This window comes from Corapipo altera, unplaced genomic scaffold (assembly GCF_003945725.1).
Source record: "Corapipo altera isolate COAL_440 unplaced genomic scaffold, ASM394572v1 57, whole genome shotgun sequence".
Taxonomy (NCBI): Eukaryota; Metazoa; Chordata; class Aves; order Passeriformes; family Pipridae; genus Corapipo; species Corapipo altera.
Window position 1 is genome coordinate 3441630 of NW_020884905.1, and position 19182 is coordinate 3460811.

General features: G+C 36.7%; 1 protein-coding gene and 1 long non-coding RNA gene across 15 annotated transcripts in view; one reads left to right on the plus strand and one right to left on the minus strand.

Annotated features, from left to right (window-relative positions):
• Window positions 1-19182, plus strand: part of EVI5 (ecotropic viral integration site 5) — a 76788-nt gene that overhangs the window by 20841 nt on the left and 36765 nt on the right. For 6 of the 9 annotated variants that reach the window (XM_027651506.1, XM_027651507.1, XM_027651505.1 and 3 more), the window contains 11 exons: window positions 2093-2317; window positions 3335-3409; window positions 3774-3899; window positions 4687-4830; window positions 5800-5889; window positions 5999-6096; window positions 6633-6693; window positions 8621-8674; window positions 10998-11030; window positions 11588-11734; window positions 17387-17521. In XM_027651506.1, the coding sequence (XP_027507307.1) occupies window positions 2093-2317; window positions 3335-3409; window positions 3774-3899; window positions 4687-4830; window positions 5800-5889; window positions 5999-6096; window positions 6633-6693; window positions 8621-8674; window positions 10998-11030; window positions 11588-11734; window positions 17387-17521 (1188 nt within the window). Of the gene's footprint in view, window positions 1-447; window positions 521-2092; window positions 2318-3334; window positions 3410-3773; window positions 3900-4686; window positions 4831-5799; window positions 5890-5998; window positions 6097-6632; window positions 6694-8620; window positions 8675-10997; window positions 11031-11587; window positions 11735-17386; window positions 17522-19182 lie in introns of all 9 variants that reach the window. The other 3 variants (XM_027651513.1, XM_027651508.1, XM_027651509.1) reach the window with 3 other exon arrangements.
• LOC113951025 overlaps window positions 1-19182 on the minus strand; it is a 65352-nt gene that overhangs the window by 4957 nt on the left and 41213 nt on the right. For 2 of the 6 annotated variants that reach the window (XR_003528990.1, XR_003528983.1), the window contains one exon: window positions 17491-18087. The exons of the other annotated variants lie outside the window; for them this stretch is intronic. This is a non-coding gene — a long non-coding RNA (uncharacterized LOC113951025). Of the gene's footprint in view, window positions 1-17490; window positions 18088-19182 lie in introns of those variants that run through there. 6 annotated transcript variants of the gene reach the window in all.

Sequence of the window (19182 nt, forward strand, 5' to 3'; positions counted from 1 at the left end):
CAGTTTGAAATGTGTGTCTATGAATAGGTTGTGGGAAGGCAGAACAGTGGGCTAAAGTAAAGTGTCTTTTATGTGAAGCAGTTGTGAAGAGAGAACATGACTTGAGAGGAAACAAGGGAAGAAAATGAACTCAAGACTTCCTGCTTGCATAGGGAAAGCAGTTTCTGGAAAGGTGTTCCAAAAGGCCATGAAAAGAAGGCCACATGAACCTGGCAAGAGAAAGGAGAAGTGAGATGGTAATAAGTAGATCTGGTTAGTTAGAATTTGTTTGAACCCTATCAACTGTCACAAGTATCACTTGTTTTTACAGCTGGCCAAGTACAATTTGGGGAGCATTTGACTAACTTTCAGGGAATATTTAATTATATTGCTAACTAGTATTATATTGAAAACTAGCCAAGTTTTCCTTTGCTGGTTAAATAATTCTCAGTATTTTTTTGTCCAAAGTCAGCCTAAACTCTGTCAGTCTGCATTTACGATGGAATATCAGAACATCCATTCCTATTTCCCGATTGTGCCGGTAGGTACATAGGTAGCAACATGGGTGTCTTTTTGTCCTGGCTGTAAAAGATGCTCTTAGGTTATTAGGAATCTGGTAAGTTTTTCAAGTTTTAAGCATAGGCATCTATACCTTCTTCCATAGGTGATGTGTTCCACCCTTATGTCTCTCAATCCACTTCAGAACTCAGTTCCCATTTATGAGGGATTCTGAAGGATGACTTAAGTCCTGCTGTTTGATTCACATAATCCTGTGTAGAGTAGCATCATTTTAGTGCTGCCTAGTAGGGGTGTTTTCTGCTGCTCCTTTTAGGAAAGCTGGAGGGGTTAACCTTATTATTCTGTCAAGCAGGTACATGGTAACTCAAAGCACTAGCAGTTAGTTTCTTGCTTTATTAGTAGCCTTTGAGGCTTTAGATGACTGATGTACGGTCTGATAGTGTGTTGTTAACAAAGGATAGCTAGAGACAGGTGTGCAAAGCTGATTTGTTAGGATTCTTCGCTTGGAGTTGGGAATCTTTAAGGGAATAACACAGCGTGTCTTAGTGGCGTTACTATGATGGTTCTGAGGAAGGATGGATGGAGAGCTTAGGGATATTAGAAAATTGATTACTCTGGCTTCAGAATAAATAATAGTGGAAGAAATTATCCTTTAGGAGACAAAATGTTTGATAACAGTTCTTAAGGTACAAAAAATGATTTGTACCTTAAGGTACAAAGGAAACATCTTGAAGAGACAATCTTCTGGGTCAGACTGATTCTAGTTGCAGGAAGAACCACTAAGACAGTCTGTAAAATTCCTGAATAATACTTCTTTCTCAGTTTTCAGATTAAGCAGCAAGACTACTTGTCCTTGTGATTTCTTAAAACACAAGTAACAGGTTTTAGTTCTACTGATCTGGGCATGTTTGAATCATATAATATTTAGCTGATTTTTTTTTTTTTAATATAAAGTAAATTACTTAATTTAATAGATGTAAACTTAATGTTTTCTTGGTCCGGTGTCTGAAACTGCATTTAGATACTTTCTTAGAAGGCAACTTGGAAATACTGGCACACCAGAGAAATTAGACACAACTTGTCAAGTTTGTTAAATGACCTCTGATATTTTTATTGTACATATTTTTTTGTTGCAGTTGGCTGTGCTACAGTTAGTTTCAGTTTTTGTCATTTACCTATCTTGGAAATAATTTTTAGTTGGTGATTTCTTAAATCTCACTTAGTACAAATTTTACCAAAGGGTGTTATGTCTTTTGTGAAATTTAGAAACAATTGTATTAAATTCTGGTTAATGAAAGTTCTTGTATAAAATTATTTGAATATTCAGTTTTTCAAGTAGCTTACCATGGATAGGGTACTACTTTCATTAGCTAATTTAACCACTGAAAATCATTCAGAAACTGCTTACTTTTGTTAACTTAATAATCTATCACACTAAAATGAAAGTTTACATGTTATAAACTGTATGATTAGTTTTTGCTATGATGTAAATTTTTCCTGATGTTACGAAGAAGTTAATTTGAAGTGTTTTGTTCTTTAGGCTTAAGTTTACATTTTTAGGAGATATAAATTAATTTGTCTTTTTGTGCTTTAGGAGCTGGTTCGAAAAGGGATACCTCATCACTTCAGAGCAATTGTTTGGCAACTTTTATGCAGTGCTCAGAGCATGCCAATTAAGGATCAGTATTCAGAGCTTTTGAAAATGACATCTCCTTGTGAAAAATTAATAAGAAGGGACATTGCTAGAACATATCCTGAACATGATTTTTTCAAAGAAAAAGATAGCCTTGGGCAGGAGGTCTTGTTCAATGTAATGAAGGTGAGTCAGTATTTCAACCCTTGAAAATATATTAGCAACAAGATGCACAAAAGTTTGGATTGCCTTGTGTAGAGTGAACTTGCACCGGTTTCATGGGTTTGGTTTTTTTCAACTTACTCGTTTTTAAACCATTGACACTGGAATGGTTTTAACAAATCACATTCCAGTTTCAAAGAGAGCTTCCAATGGTATTCCTATAAGCTTTTTAAATCTCTTACAAAGTAAAACCATTAAGTAGGCATTAAAACAAAGTCACATGCTAACTGCTGATAGTACAGTGGAATGAAGTGTGCCATGAAATGAAGTAAACAACATTCACCAAGACAAGAACATCGACAATCAGAACTAGTATTCAGTTTTCAAGTATTTCTGAACCTGCAAGTGGTAGCAGCAAATGGCAGGTACAAGCTAATGGTCAGTTGTTCCAGTGCCCAAAAACAAAATAAGAAATGCCAACATAAAATTGTTTGCATTATTTTATCTTCACTGTACTAGAGCTTAAATTTTGAAAGACAGACCTTTCCGTACGCCATAGTTTCAACAGAAAAGTTAGCAGGTTTCCAGATCTTAGTAACTTCCATAACTCTAAAATGAAGATGCTACATGCGTGAAAATCAACACATTTCATCCTCCCATAGATAAAACTGCAGCACATATTTTTTTCTGAAAAAAACCCAACTTGTTTCTTTGTCTGGTCTGTCTCTTATAGAAGTAGTAACCTTGTGTGGTTTGTATGCCAGCTGGCTCTGATATCTTGGCAAATTCTTGTAGTTGAAAACTGCTTGTATTTTTGGTAGGTTTGCCTTACTCTCAGCTTTGTAGGTGATCAGAGAGCAGACTTCATACCCTTTGTAGCAGCAACTAGAACATCTGACTAAAACTTCTGAATAGAATGTCTGCCCTTGCTGGATTTTGGAATGGAAGAGTGAGTTATTAGCAAAATAGCAGGATGAGCTATGATTACTTTTTATTGGTGATGAGGTTTTAATTGTTGAGAGTCTTAACTTTATTTCCCAGGCTTATTCTTTGGTGGATCGTGAGGTTGGATACTGTCAAGGAAGCGCTTTTATAGTTGGATTACTGCTTATGCAGGTAAGCATAATATTAAATATGGGAACCTTCAAAATCCCTGCTAGAATGCATAATACATTGTGGTGACTTGTTGGGAATTTTTACAATAGTGTTCTTCATTTTGATAAAATGGAGTTGTCAAGGGCAGCTGTTTACTCTGCAAATGAAATGAGATTTACTTTCTGTTGTTCTATTTGCCAAGACACTATATTGGAGTGAGAGAATACATTTATTTCTCAGAGCTAAGGTAGGACTGCAGGCTTGCAAGTTATTTTGATGAGTGTTGTTTCAACTATTAATGAACTTCTCATTTCAGTTCTATTACATTGAATCTCCTCAGAGATTTGTCCAGAGTTTTTACTGTGCTTTTTTATTTCTAATATAGATGCCAGAAGAAGAGGCGTTCTGTGTGTTTGTTAAATTAATGCAAGATTACAGACTACGAGAACTCTTTAAACCAAGCATGGCTGAACTGGGCCTTTGTATGTACCAGTTTGAATGCATGATACAGGTACACACAAAATCTATTAAACTTTCTCTTCACTATTAATAAGGAATTTGGGAATTACAGTTCAAGAGCAGGCATATCTGTTGGCTAATGGGCTGCACTCTTGACAGTAGCTAGTTTCAGAACTTCAGAAGTAAATGCATGTGGCTCTGTGGGATACGTTTTTTTAACCTTTGGCAGACTGACTGGCTTTAAACACTGAAGCATGAGGATTTGTATCACTGCAGTTTTAGGCATATGAAAGTCTAATTTTGTTTGAATTGAAGACTCTGGAAGTCAAAGTCTTCGTAGTCAATTTTTAGCTATTTTACAAGATGGAAACTGGAAGATATCCTCATGTGGAATTGAAATTGTTTTCAGATTATAACTCAGAGCACTGTCTTCCTGGTCAGGTTGATGGAGAAAAACAGGTTTGTGTTTTGTGATCCAGTTTATAACATGATGATCAGGGGTGGGATATCCTTAGATATTTCCAGCTCTTTTTGTTCCATTTTAGATGTTACTTAGGGATTTATAAGTTTGTGACTTCCTATTAGGATCAGGAAGTGTTTTTGTAATCTGCGCTTTGCAGGGTGGAAGTGCTGTAGAACATTCTATATTGGGACTTCTCTTGCATGGTTCTTGATAATGATGACTCATAGCATTCCTAGTCCTGTGTTGCTAAGCTGTTGTCTGTACTAAATATCAGTTATTTTCTTCTTTTATTCAAAATTTGTCAAAACCATGTCTGCACTAAGACTGCAAGCAGAAGCTTAACATACTTGTGTTTTTTATTCCTCTTCTTTTCCAGGAGCATCTTCCAGAGCTTTATGTGCACTTTCAGTCTCAGAGTTTTCATACTTCTATGTATGCATCATCGTGGTTTCTAACTATATTCCTTACAACTTTTCCACTACCAATTGCAACGAGAATATTCGATATCTTTATGTCTGAGGTAACTACTAAATGCTCATAAGTTATATTTTAAGAGTAGGTGTTAAAAGCAGTCATTTGCTTTTTAGTTCTTACACCAATCAGATTATTTTAAGGGGAAGGTGTCTGTGTGTAGAGTAGTTTGTCAAGGAAGAGGAACTAAGTCTCTGAATGTGGATCCTGTGTGTAACTTTGTGCTCTAACCTATTGAGGGGTTACCAAATCTGTTCTTTCTGGATGCATTGCATGCAGCATGGACATCAGTTTCTCAGTAGGTACAGTAAGTTTGCAGGGGAAACTAATACTGCTCTCAGGCCTAAGTCGAGTTCCATGGGCATGTGCAAGCCATGAAGAGGGAATGTTAGTAACTTCTATTGTCTGGATGATGAAAAGTAGCCAAAGAAATTTATGGAATTTTTCAGTGTCACTATCACAAAGACACATTGTCTTGTGTTTAGGATTAGAGCTTTGCATCATTGTAACTAGTAACAAATCATAACTTGTGGTCCATTTATGCTCTGCAGTGATCTTTTAGAAAATAGTAAGTCAAAGGTGGATCCTTTTAGCTTACCCTCAAGAATGTCAGAGATAGGGTATATATATGGAGACATTCCCTTATATCTGTTTCAGTAGGTTAATTGTATTGTACCATGTCTGAAATTAAAATGACTTTTTGGAGAAGTACTTGGGTGTTTTTCTACTAGATATATTTAAAATGTTTGATGGAGCTGACCTAGAGAACTCCTGTCACTTGAGTTTTTACTTTAGCAGTAGCCTCTCTGAGGGGGGTGTCTGACATCAGGACAAACAGCCAGACTGCTTGTCCCTGGAACAAACTAAGAAACCCAGAACCCAATTGTTGAGAGACTTTTTTTGTAGCCCTTCTGCTTGTCTGAGAAACTGGGTGAGATTTCCATCGTTAATAAAGAGGCATCACACTATTGATGATACCATGAATAATTGTTGGATATTTTTTAACTTCTGTTTTCAGGGTTTAGAAATAGTATTTCGAGTAGGTTTAGCACTACTTCAGATGAACCAGGCGGAGTTACTGCAACTTGACATGGAAGGAATGTTACAGGTAAGTTATGATTATAATAATTTTGAGAGATGTCTGATATGTGTAGTGTGTGTGTGTATTTCCTCACAGCTATTAATTATGTGTAATCTTGTGCTCTGATTGCTTTTAGCACTTTCAAAAGGTCATTCCACATCAGTTTGACAGTGGTCCAGACAAATTAATCCAAGCATCTTACCAAGTCAAATACAATGCAAAAAAGATGAAAAAGTAGGTATAGCATTTTGAGAAAATAGATTATACTGTTGCTAAGAGCTACTGTTTGTTTATCTTTAAAACTAGTTATTCAGTGTTTATTTTTTAATTTTCCATCTTTAATTTTTTTTTGTTTTCTGCTATATAAACAATTAAAGCTGAGTTCTGCCTGTAAGAAAATTATTTTAAAGGAGTATTTGCTATTTTTCTTTGTAAAAATAACCAAAAAACCTTTTGAAGAAAGAATGGGGAATTACAACACTTCTGTAAACAGGAGCTGAATAGGAAAGCTGGGGGGGGGGGGGCTTTTGGAGGGGAGGGGAGATTGTTTGGTTTTTTTCAGGGTGAGGCAGGGAAAGGAGTGCTAGTTCAGAGTCTGTTCATACCTACCCACATCTACGTTTAAATTTAATGTCTAGTCTAAGCATTTACAGGAGTGCATTTCAGAAGAAATATCAATAATCTGTATCTCTGTTCTACTGATATTTGTTAGTTAGTACACCAACAAGTAAATTATCCACAAGTTTTCTAATCCTAATTTACTATTTTAGGTTAGAAAAGGAATACACTACAATAAAGACAAAAGAAATGGAGGAACAAGTTGAAATTAAAGTAAGAAAGCCTCAACAAATTTATTTATGAATCAGTTTAATTCCTAGGGGGGAGGGTTACATATTTGATCTGTACATGTAGCAGGACATGTAATTAAAGTCCCCAAATTCTTTTCTTTCAGCATTTGTATTTGGGATATCTGTTCATAAAGGATACCTACAGTGAAATTATTGAGATTTCTTGTGGACATTAAAAAAAAAAATCTTCAGAGACCTGCTGTACTTATTTTTTATTATTTCCTGCTGACTAAAGCTTGTTTACAGATGGCCTCATTTATCAGGGGTTCCAAATATGCTGGTTTAGTTGTAGGTGTCCCACACAGGAGCTTTGTATGACACATGTTAAGGCAGAGTTTGTCAGAATGCATTTGAGTGGTTTGTAATTGATTTTTGAGATCTTGATTTTTCCTATGCATTGGACCCAAAATGGAGACTCTTCTGTCTGCAGTCACCTTTTCTTTTGGAGCTTTTGCAGTTAATACTAAGACTGGGGGGGGAAAAGCCAACCTGCCAGTGCAGTTTATTTTTCCCTTTTACTAACTGACCTACTTCCTGTATATACTTAATCACTGCATCTTTTTCCTTTTGAGACATAAATAGGCTTTTGATGCCTTTTTTTCCTTTTTCTCATTTTTTTTCACAGCATGTTGTTTGATCTGGATTTTCTTTCTTATGTTTTTAGACAATTCTGTGAGAAAAGGCAGTGGGAGAACCGATGGGCAAGTGCATTAAATAAAGCTTATAGAGGGAGTGAGGTACAGCCTTCCTTCCTGTCCACTTCTAGTCATTTTGCTTTTCAGTGTCAGTTCTTCAGGCATCAGTTCTTCAGAAAAATGACTGACATGCACCTGGGAGCACAAAGGTGTTCTGAGCCTTTTCAGGCAGTTTGTTATTGTTGTAGCAGGCAGTGAGGGATTAGCAGCATTATGATGTAATGCTGTAATGGCATCTGAAATCAAAAAATTTGCAGGGCTCAAATGACAGCTCTCTGCAGAACAGGACAAATAAAATGATATGAAAGACAACTGTAACTTTAGATTCTAGTATTTTAATTCATTTCAAATCCTTCTCTGCTTCTCCCCATGCTCCCCACCATGGGGATCATGTTGGTTTTTGTTGGCAAAACCCAACAGCCACACGCCAACCAAAAAACCAGCCAAAAAATCCCAACCAACCAACTCCAACAACCCAAAGCTGTCTGTTTCTAGGTCCTACTCTGGGACTTATGTACGTTGTTTCTGACTTAGCAGAGCTTCTTAACGGAAGAGATTATTTTAGAGAGATAGAAAAACAAGCACATTTTGAGTTTGTCTTTTAGCCTGGCAGATAAGCCATTTATTGAGCTGATATCCAAGGCTCTATTCTTAGGGATATGGATCTCTTCTATCTGAATGCTGACTGCTAAAATTTACAGGAAGTGCACTAGTAAAGTATATAATGCAGTACAATTCCTTCTTATGTCTGGGGCATCTGAGGTAAATAATTCTCAGTATAACCTTACGGATGAACACTAAGGATTATGAGGAAAAGGAAGGAAACCTTGCAGCTATCTCATTTGCCTGTCCTAGTGCAGGGAGTGCACTTTCATGTCCCTTAACCATGAAGACTTTTGCTTTTTTTCTGAAGGGGAGGCTGTCAGGTCTAGTGTGGGATTAAGCCCTGTGGTTCACCTGCAGACGTGCTGCTTTCAGCTCATGTAACACAGATGCTTTTGTATAACACAAGACATCATCTCATCTTTGCTGGTTAAACTCATCTTTAGAGCTAATTCATCATATAAAAGGGATTAAGAAGGTCACTAATTATTTTCGTACTTATATTGGTTTTCATAGATGTGATGAGGTAAAAATGTTGTTAGCTTGCTTGGCTTTTATCAGACTTTCAATTCATAACTTGAGAAATGCATTTTTGAATTGTTTCTCTTCCAGAGGTTACGAACTGAAAATAGACTCCTAAAGCAGCGCATTGAAACACTAGAAAAAGTGAGTATGTTGGGGATTAGATTTAATCTGTGTTAATTTATGCTTAAATTTATGGAAATTTTATTATATGAAATGGAAATCTCAGAATTATAGTTTATTGTTTTCCTTCTAATCTATGATGATTACTAACAGTGCTTGGCCAAATAGCATGGTAATAATCAGGCAATTAGGGTCAGTAAATGTGTAAGGTTTTTATGTCTGACTCACAGTGATTAAAAAATCAAACATTTTCACATACACAACTTCGATTGTACTGTTTTCTTTCTGAATTAGAAGCATCTGTTCAAAGTGGAGAAGACTGCATATAGTGGAGTGCTTGGGTGGAAAAGAGGTTTTTGTGAGAGAATCCTCAGTTCTGAAAATCTGAAGTTGTTGGGTGTTTTTATGTAGGAGCACAATGACAGACCTACCAATGACCAGAGAGATGAGATGAAGGCAGATCACTCCATCACTAGTGAATACAGCAGTAGAGGGTGTTGTTGCAGCATTCACAGGAACACTGCCATTAATCTGCTCTGTGTAATTTTGAACTTCTGTGGCAATTTTGGATACATGGTGGAGAGAATATCTAAAGACTTATTTCTCATGAGTTTAGTCTGGAGTAGAGTTTTGTTAGGCTTCTTTGTAACTGGGTAAAACTTCAGAAGTAAGCATGTTAACTGCTGTGGATACACTGCCAACATGCAGGCATTGTTCTCCAGTGGCCTCTCCTATGTCCTGGTATCATGCTTCCCGTGGTAGATTGCATCTGAGCTGCTCTGCTCTAGAATGAGAACATTCTTGGCCATCTTCACCACAAACAGTGGAATTGAGCGCTCCCGTGAGTTGCAAACAATTGTGTTTCACAGGGAAGAAAATGGTAAAGTTTCAGTTTAGAGTGGCATAGTTGGAAGATGTCACACTTCAGATGTTAAATCTGTTATGATTTCTTGAAGAACAGTCCATCTATGTCAAATTCTAATTAATTGGTTTCTGAATTTAGTTTGGAAAATATGCATAAGGACACATTGTGAAAGTTGTGAACAAAAATACAATTTCATGAATATTTTTGTTTCTAATATTGAAGCATTGATAAAATGAATGGAAAAGAGCAGGCTGTCTTTAAGAAGCTTGAAACTGTAGTGAATCATTTCAATTTCCTTGGCAAATATATAATAGTAAGTATCTCTGTTTTATACTTAACTTGTAGGGGTTGGAAATTTTTTTTTTTTATTATGAAGTCCGTGATGAACTCCCAGATGCTAGTGCTTTTGCACATTCTGTATTTAGAATTTCAGAGTTCACTTTCAGAGTATCCCAGTCTGATTGGAATTAAAACATTGCAAAATGGGAAAATATTATTTATTAGTAAGAATTTCTGATGATCATTATCATCACAGCATTTGAGAAACAGATCATGAAGTGTGAACAAACACATTCAGTTCTACTGTTGGAAATTTATTTTAAAAATACTTTTCCCCTCATCCAAACTCATATGATTTAGTTGTGATTTTCTTAGTGTACCTTAACTTCTCAGTATTAGCTCTTATCAGCTAGTTCGAACTTCAGTTTTAATAACAGTTCCAAGGACAGTCTGTGGATAGATGTGTTTGTAGAATGTGCAAAGCATTGAGTGTTTTCAGGAGTGATAAAGTAGGAGTTAATTAAATGCAACTGCAGGGGGGTAGTGCTTTTCAGTGTGCAAAAAATGAAAATTTCTTTCTTGCAAAAGTTTGTCAAGGAAAGAGAATCTATAAACAGCTCAATGAGTTACTGCAAGAGTTCAGTAAAACAAAATATGAGCTGTCATAGTTGACATTTCCTACTTGTCTGTCAGTTTGCACCATTTAACGTTCCTGCTTCATCTTACTGGAAGCTGTAGCTCTGCATGAGCACCTTGATGCTTAGTGGAGTTTCCTTTGTGCTCAAATTATGCCTTTGTTTCATGCTGTGGGTGGACTGTAGTCTTGCATCTATCTACTAGATCATATCAGATAATGCATCAGTAACTCTTGTTAATTAGGGAAGTAAGCCGTCCAGAGAAAAATACCTACTCTCCTGTAGGTGAATTTTAAGTGTTACAGAAATTTGGCTTTGAAACCTTCTGTATCAAAGATGGATTGTGTTAAATCTGTTGCAGAAAAGGCTGCTTCCTGGGACTTTCAGGCTGAGTTGCCTTAATTTATATGAAGAGTTGTTAATTTTGCTAAAAGGTTTGCACAGAAAATAGGTAGAATTTGGGCATTTTCTTTCTATTAGCTCTTGGTCTTTTTTGTCACTATTATCAGCCCCTTGTTTTTTGATTTTCCTTTTCCTTATTCCTATCTGAATTTTTCCTTTGTAGGAAAGTGCTTCCTTGGCAGATAGATTGATACAGGTATAGTCTTTTAGTCTTTTACTGTATGACTCTCTTCCTACTCTTAAACTCCAACTACTTTAATGCATGCATATTTGCATGCTATATCCTATCCCTGCTTTGCTGATTTGGAATAAATACAGAGCTAACATCTTGCTAGAAACTTGTTTAATTTTGTTTACTAAAAATATATAAACCCAATACCTGCACGTTATAGTAATTTTCCTAACCTAATGTAATTTTTCTGGTACAAATTCCTATGACAAATGGATTTGATGACACTGTATTAACACTGAAATTGAATATTGTGAATTCAATCTGTGCATGTACTACTGAGTAATAATGCATGAAAGGAATTTTATTGAATGCAAGTACCAAACCGTGCTTGCTAAACGGATGCTGAACTTTGTACTAAAGTACTAAAGCAGCTGTTCAGTACTACCTTGTCCTAAAATTTCTACCAATTGTATCTGTGCTGTTCGCAAAACCAATCTGATGAAATAAGCAGCTAAACATCACAAAGGCAGTCTTTCTTGGATTTGTCATTAAGTGCTTAAAAAAATAAATTATGTCCTAAGGGACAAGTGACAAGGGCCCAGGAGGCTGAGGAAAACTACCTCATAAAACGGGAGCTGGCCACCATCAAACAGCAGAGTGATGAGGCCATTACTAAACTGGAGCAAGCTGAGAATACCATCAGGGAGCTCCAACAACAGCAGCAATGGGTAAGGAGCCTGGCAGCACATCATCTCATCTTTTTCACTCACTTGTGTTTATTTTTCCTCATCATGACATGGTCTCTGTGCTGTCCTTGTAAATCCTTGTTCATTGTGATTTGCATTCTTAAAATTATACAAATTAGACTAAATGAAATTTTGGTCTGTTCTTACTGATAGGTGAGATCCATAACCCTGGATAGATGTAAGTTTATCAGTTTATAAAAAAACCCCAACATACCCACAATGAAACACACCAATCAAAAAACTCAACAACAAAAAACACCCAACCCAACCCCCCCACATACCACCAAAGAAATACTAACAAAACCACACACATACAGCCTTTGGTAGCTCTTCATGCTAAGAATCTACCCATTGCAAGTTGTGTCACTCTGAATACTCAAATCTGGGAGTTGGTTTACAATGCCTTTACATAGTGTATCTTCTAAGTGAGTTTATTTCATGTTAGCGTTTCTTCTGTGTATCTGTATTTGGGTTTTTCCTAGTATGCTAAAATTTACTGCTTAGTGAAGTGGAAGGATGTTGTCCCTGAGTTTGGAACTACAGGACTTGATTAAAAAATGTGGGTTTATGTGGATGTGAAGCAGGAAAATAATTTTTATATAGTATAGTACTGTGTTTGTGTTACTCTGTGTTTTAGGTAGTAAAATGTGCACGACTTCAGACTATTGCTGTGAGACTGAAGTTACTTCCTCTAAGCCACTTAAAGTGCCCAGTGTCTTCTCCTGGGGCGTGGGGGAAGCCATTTCAGCATCTTCACTTACTGAATAAACTGTGCACTGCTGGTGCTGATGTGAATATCCTCATACTATTTTAAGTGGTATCTAAGTACTTGTCTGGAATCTTGGGCATTTCAGGTGTATGAAATACCACTTTTTAAAACTACGACATACTGCAGCTGCTTACCAGGCCCCATTAAGTCAGTAGGGCAGTTGGTTTTATACATCTTCCACCAAAGCTCTAGAAATACTTGTATCTCATCTTGGAAGGTAAAGATGAGATTTACTGTTAGAAAGGAAATCATAACTTAGACTAGTTCTAGAATGTTGTGTTTATTATGTCTGTTTAATGCATTTCAGCGTAAAAAAGGTATGCCAGAATAATTGCAAGGAGTGACTGATGAGCTGTCATGTGAAATGCTGCTGTTTATATAACATGAGCAATTTCTTTAGGAGGAAACAGCACCATGAAGAAACAACAGTTAGGAAGATGGGGATGGTCTTGTGGTGCTTTCCAACATTTTAGATATATTGTAATCTTTCAAGTGAAATGCAGTGAGAAATGATAGACTTCTAGTTATCCAGCTACTATGCCCTTAGAATGTGTTTTTTGGAGGCATCCACATTAATGACCTGTATGTAGTTAAAACTTATTAGAAGAGACTAAGGTACTCTATTTATTTATTAGTTAATTGACAGGTAATATGTCTTTAAAAGCTAATGCCTTTAATTATGCTGGGGACTTATTGAGGAACAATGATGGGGAGGCCTGAGAGGTTGGCTGGGCATGGGAACTGATCCTGAGCAGAACCGTAAATAGCTGTGGATTGCAAAATTGGCTGCATTGGAGCTGTAAGGGCAGAAGACTGGACAGGCACTGAGAGAATGGAGAGTAAGTAAAATACAAGAATGAGCAGTTAAATTAAGAACCACGCTTTCTACTTGCATGCTTGCAGCATTGTTTTCCTCCACTTAAACGTGAACATGACTATAGGAAATAGTCTGACTATGTGTGTGGAACTGAGACTGTAAATCCATGTGGTTATGGACAGATTTGTGCCTGGTAGCTGGCTAATTCTGAAATGTAAGGAGGAGTGGTGTGGTTTTGAGAATCATCGGAATTAGACAACGTGGCGAAAGTGCTAAAATGGCTTCTGTTAGGAGATCGCTATGGGCTACTGCATCGGTAACATTTGTACTTGAACAGGCTTTTAACTTTGTTTCCAAGCGTGGAAATGGGAACAACACAAATGTAAGCAGTTGCGTTTGTTTAGGGCTCCACCTGGTGGGAATGCATGGGTTTATTTGGAATTTTGGCATTTTACTTTACACTGGTAAATTTTTTACCACGTGCTAGTGCCAGTAGCTTTGTTCTTGGCAATGTCCTTTTCAGTATTGTCTTGCAAATATCTGCTTTAATGTTTTTTCTCCCCAATTATTTCAGCTTTCTTTATGATTAGCAAAAATGATAGCACTGTAAACTTGTAAGTGGCTGGATAGTTTATCTGTGCTTATTTAAAGATACAGCATCTATCCTATGTATTTTATAATCTACGTATTTTCCAGTCTTGAATAGTCTGTTTCAGCATGACAGAAACTGTAATGTTTGGGTATGAATTTCTGAATAGGAATGTATGAAAAGAACTGCCTAAGGATACTTTCAACTAACATCACGGGATTAAAAAAACTCAACAAAATGCATTTTTGTTGGTAGCAAAAATATCACCTAACCGTAGTATTTCTAAGAAGGTTGACATGTCATTTGTAAAAAGGTTATGTGTTTGTATTTATGTATTATTGAGGTTTATGCAATCTGCTCAAGGAGATTCGATAGCACAGGTTGGATCATTCAAGGGTAAGTACTGAAGGTGCTTACTGGATGTGTGTGTCTATAAAGAAATTCTCCACCACAGCACTTCTGAATACAGAGATGGGTAGAGGAGGAGTATTTTGACTGAAGTCCATCACCAGAAGCCCACATTACACACAAGTTTATTTCTTCCTGTGCTGAAGTATTTATAGGGAGTTTTTAGATGAACCAGAATGACTTCATAATGAAGTGTGAAGTTTACTCAGAGGTTATCATTGTACTATTGGATGGTACTAATCTGTCTTTGGCTTGTCTAACCTTTCAATACAGAAACTTGCCAAAGGCAAGTTGTGGTGGATAACCAAACAGTTAAGAGGAAGGTGGCTTCTTCCTCATACTGGTGGTAAATCAAGAAATGCATAGAGGAAGTTGTGCCTGACTTTAACAGAATACAGTTTTCTTTTGAGGCATGCTAAGTATGTATAATGGTATTTGAGGAGTTACGGGCAGGGGTAAGCAGCCTGTTGTAACTTAGTCCTGATAATTATGTGCTGAAGGTTTTATTCTCTGTTCTTTTCCCCTTTTTGTTTCTAAATGAAAAAGGTAGCTTCTGCTGGATGTAAACACCTCCAGAATGCAAATCTTGTCTTTCCCAGTGATACCTTAATTGTCAATGATTACCCAGTTCATCAGTCTGAATGCTTTAAAACTGAATCTGAGAAATGAGAGGCAGATCAAGCTGAAATTGGTTCACATCTTATTTTTAAATAGTCTCTTCAACTGTATTATGTGAAGATAGAATTTTAATTGACTAAAGCATTCAGATGGAAGCATATGCATTTTGTAGGGTAATTTATAGCCATGTGTTTGGTTATTGTTACAGCAACTTCACAGTTGTTTTTCAGGAACTCAAGCTAAAATGGCTGATAATTATTAAAAGCACAGTAGTTGATTTAGGGAATATATGCTTGTAAATGAGTGTTGCAACCTTACGGAAGGCTTCACTGTACTTTGCAGTATACTCTTCTAATACTGTGTTCTGATTTGCAACAAAAACGCAGAAAATAAAATACTGTATTCAGTGAAGTACTACAGTTAGTGCTTAAATGTATAAGCAAAGTTAGCTGGGCAAAGTTAGCTGCTGAACAATCTGTTAATTGCTCTTCAGTATAGTGTGCTGGAGAAACATTCTGTAATTACATCTGTCATCAGCCAAAATAACATTAGGAATGGTTATGTTTAAGAAAAACTGGGGGAAAATAAATCCAGTTGTGTGAAACTAAGCAAGGACTTGTTTCTTTCAGAATTAAATGGCTGTAGAGCTGCAATTTTAGTGCTTTATGTTACATTTGTCTTTTCAACATAGTCAAGAAAGTGCTACTGTGATTAAAATGTTTGGCAGAATCTGGAACAAAAAAGGCAGAGTCCATCTAAGTTGTCGTGTGTATCATGTGATGAACTTGTACAAGCAGCCAGGGAATACGAAAGAGCTGTTGCCTCTTTTCTGTGTCTGCATGTTGTTACCTCTGGTACTTGTGTTCCTACATCATGTGAAGCAATCGTAGAAGTGAATCAGCATTGCCCACCCACCCTTTTCTTGCACTCAGATCAGGTCTGCCTCCACTGCTTGCTGAGGCAAAGACACTGTGTGGGTTGAAAATAATACGAATTAAATTAGTAATGTGTAAGGGCAAATTAATATTAATGTACAAGGATCATAACATATATGTGTTCCCCGTGTGTTCAGCTGCACAGTTAAGCAGGCAGAGCACTTAAGTGGATGGTCTTGATGACACTAAAAACTGCCTGAGCTCTGCTTGCCTTTCAATGCTTTGTATACATCCCTCCATCACAGCTTCCTGAAGGCACATTTTTACAAGAAATATAATACATTGTAACACTAAGGTTAGCGTTGATTCTGAATTTGGATTGTACTGTAAGTCATGACAAAAGGCTTCCTTGGCATGCAGAAGTATAAAAATAAATGAAAAAATAATTTCCCTGACCATGTAGTTACATGTAAATCCTTGGTTTGTCCTGTTCGCCTTTGGTTTGTGCATTGAAGGTCAGGGAATGCCACACCATAACAGAAGCAGTGGAACTGAAGACTCTTCATTTTGTCTCTGTTTTTAGATGTAGAAAACTAAATTTTTTGATGCAAACATAAAGAAAACATAGTTGTATCTTTAGTATAATGAATAATCTGTGGATTTTAGTGTTGAATGTTTAATTAAAACTTAATCTATTAATCCAAGTATAGTATTTATATTTCACAATGTAGTTAATGACACCAAAAATGTATTGAATTATTTTCCTCTAAACTTAATTTTTAGGGAAACGATGTAAACACAGTTACTAGACAACTATGCTTTGAGGATGTCAACACCCCCTTTTTTCCTAAATCAGAAATTGAAATACTGATTTCAATTTTCAAATACAGAATGCCTATCAGGCAGGTCTGACAATCTGTCAAATTGCTAAGTCATTTTAAAGTGACCCAAGAAGAAATAAAATGTGTTTTTTAAACTACTGACTTGGGGGAAAAAAGTTACGTGAGGCTTTTGAATATAAATGCTTCGGTTGGATGTGTCTGAATCTCAGAAGGAATATGTTTATGGTGAGCAAATGATAGCCAAGGGTTGGAGTGAAGAAATGGGCAAACCGAAGTCATTGTACATTGAAGCCATACATGACTTCATTTTAAATCCAGAATTACAGAAGGATTCTGTCGAATCACAGTTTGAGTAGAAATTGAGAGATACTTGTATTAACCTTGTAATTAGCTAGTGTTCCTGTGGCATCTTTTTCTGCATATCACAGATCCTTTGAGAATCTTTCAGTTTGGTTAACAATGAGACAGAAGTGTGAGTTGTTGCTCGTCAGTATTAACAGGCTGGGTGGGGGTGTGGTTGTTTGAGGCAGAAGCATTAGGGATATTTTTGTTGGCCGTCTGGATGGACATATTAATAGACTTGCATAAGGTAAGCACTTAAGGTAGTCTTCCTGATCTTCCACAGCTGAATGTACTTTTCACACCAGGTCTGGTATATAAAACCCCTTTCAAACCATCTGTGCTTCATACTAAACATATTTCTGCAAACTTTGTAGCATAAATGCAGTTCACGATACAGTGAAGACTTTGTGCTACAGCTGGAAAAAGAGCTGGTCCAAGCCAGGCTGAGTGAAGCAGAATCCCATTGTGCCCTGAAGGAGATGCAAGATAAAGTTCTAGAGATGGAAAAGGTAAATTAAACCAGGACCCTCTGTACAGAACAGCACTACAAACAGAATACGGGTCCCTGTAATTCTTTGCATAACTGTGCTCTAGAACTTTCTCTTCTGTGCTTTCATGATTACAAGATGCTTTTTAAACCTGTAAGAACGACAGCAATAAAACTAAGATATGTTTGTACTGGCAAAGGTTTGTGAAGAACAAATCCCTTTTCTCTTGTTCCTGAAGCCTACTGTAGTGGAAAACTTGGATTCTGATGAAGTCTTTACAGGAAACATCAATTGTTTCAAAATGATATTCTGCAACAAGAGCAGGGGGCTTAGAGTGAGCACTGAGGTGATGTGAAACTAAAAAGTTTGGGAGAGGAGGAGGAAAGGGTACAATATTACCATTCCCAGGTCTTCAGCATCTTCTACTTTGTCCCATTATGGGCAGGGAAAGAATCTCTACACCATTGATTATCAAAATCTCTGCTGCTTTTTGGGTGCTGTGGTAGCTTGTAACTTCCTGATGTCAGAGCTCAAGCTGTACTCAAACCAACTGTCAAACATTTACCTTTCTTTGAAGTAAAACTTAACTGCCAAGATAAGATAGCAAAATGAAAAAAGGAAAAAAAAACAATAAATGGACCTGATATAAAGCATACTTTTCAGATCTTATTGTATTGGCCTTGGAAATAGTTTCCTTAGGAAATTTTAAAGAGCTATATACTCAGGTTTTGGCCAGAACTTAGTTACTGATTAAATTAACCCACTGGAGTCAAGATTTACTTTTTAAATTATCTGAGGGGCTTGATGAGAGCCTAGCAGGTTAGTAGTGTAGTTTTTACTTTCCTGACCATTGGTAAGAATTCAGGATATAAGGTATTTCTCAAAATTCAAAAGGAGACTACTTAACTCAGAGACAGCATGCACTGAAAACTTAACTGTGAAAAAAACCTGGAGTAATAGGGTCAGTTCCAGTGTACCAGACAAACTCAGATGTACAGTAGTACTTCAGTCTCTTATAATGAACTTGGGAGTTCATTAGCTTCAGCACATGAGAAAGTGGCTGAAGCTAATTCCCTCAAATTCCTGCACTACAGCTCTTTATTGCTGTTATTGATGTACCATGTAATCTGGGGAACTTCTGCTGAATAAGCCGAGACTTGCATGGCTATACTGACAGTGATGTAAACATTCAGAAACACACCCTCTCACTTCCTATATTTGCCAGTACTCAGATCCCATGATTTTGAAACATGGAATGCTAATAAATGGCTGTTGTGCTGTGTTCTGTTAATGTTAATCATGTGCTTTACTCTCAAGAAAACCTGGAAACTGTCACAGTATTACATGTCTTCAAAAACACTGGATTTTGCTGATGAGAAATACAGTAGAAAGTGATGAAGCACAGTCAGGGATATTGTAATTGGACAGACTGTCCTTTTTCTTCCCCTCTGTTTTTTTCCCATATTTCCATTATTAGGATTTCATCTCTGTGTTGCTTTCCCCAGTGTTTTCCTGTGTTCTGTTTGGCTTTCTCTATTCTTTTTTCCTCATGTGTCTTTCATTTCTAAGACCTCTTCTTGACTTGTTTTTATATATATATATAAATGCACGGTTCCTTTGAAAAGGAGAACAGATATGTTGACAAAGGCTGGTGACCTGCTTCCTAAAAAATAAATTTCCAT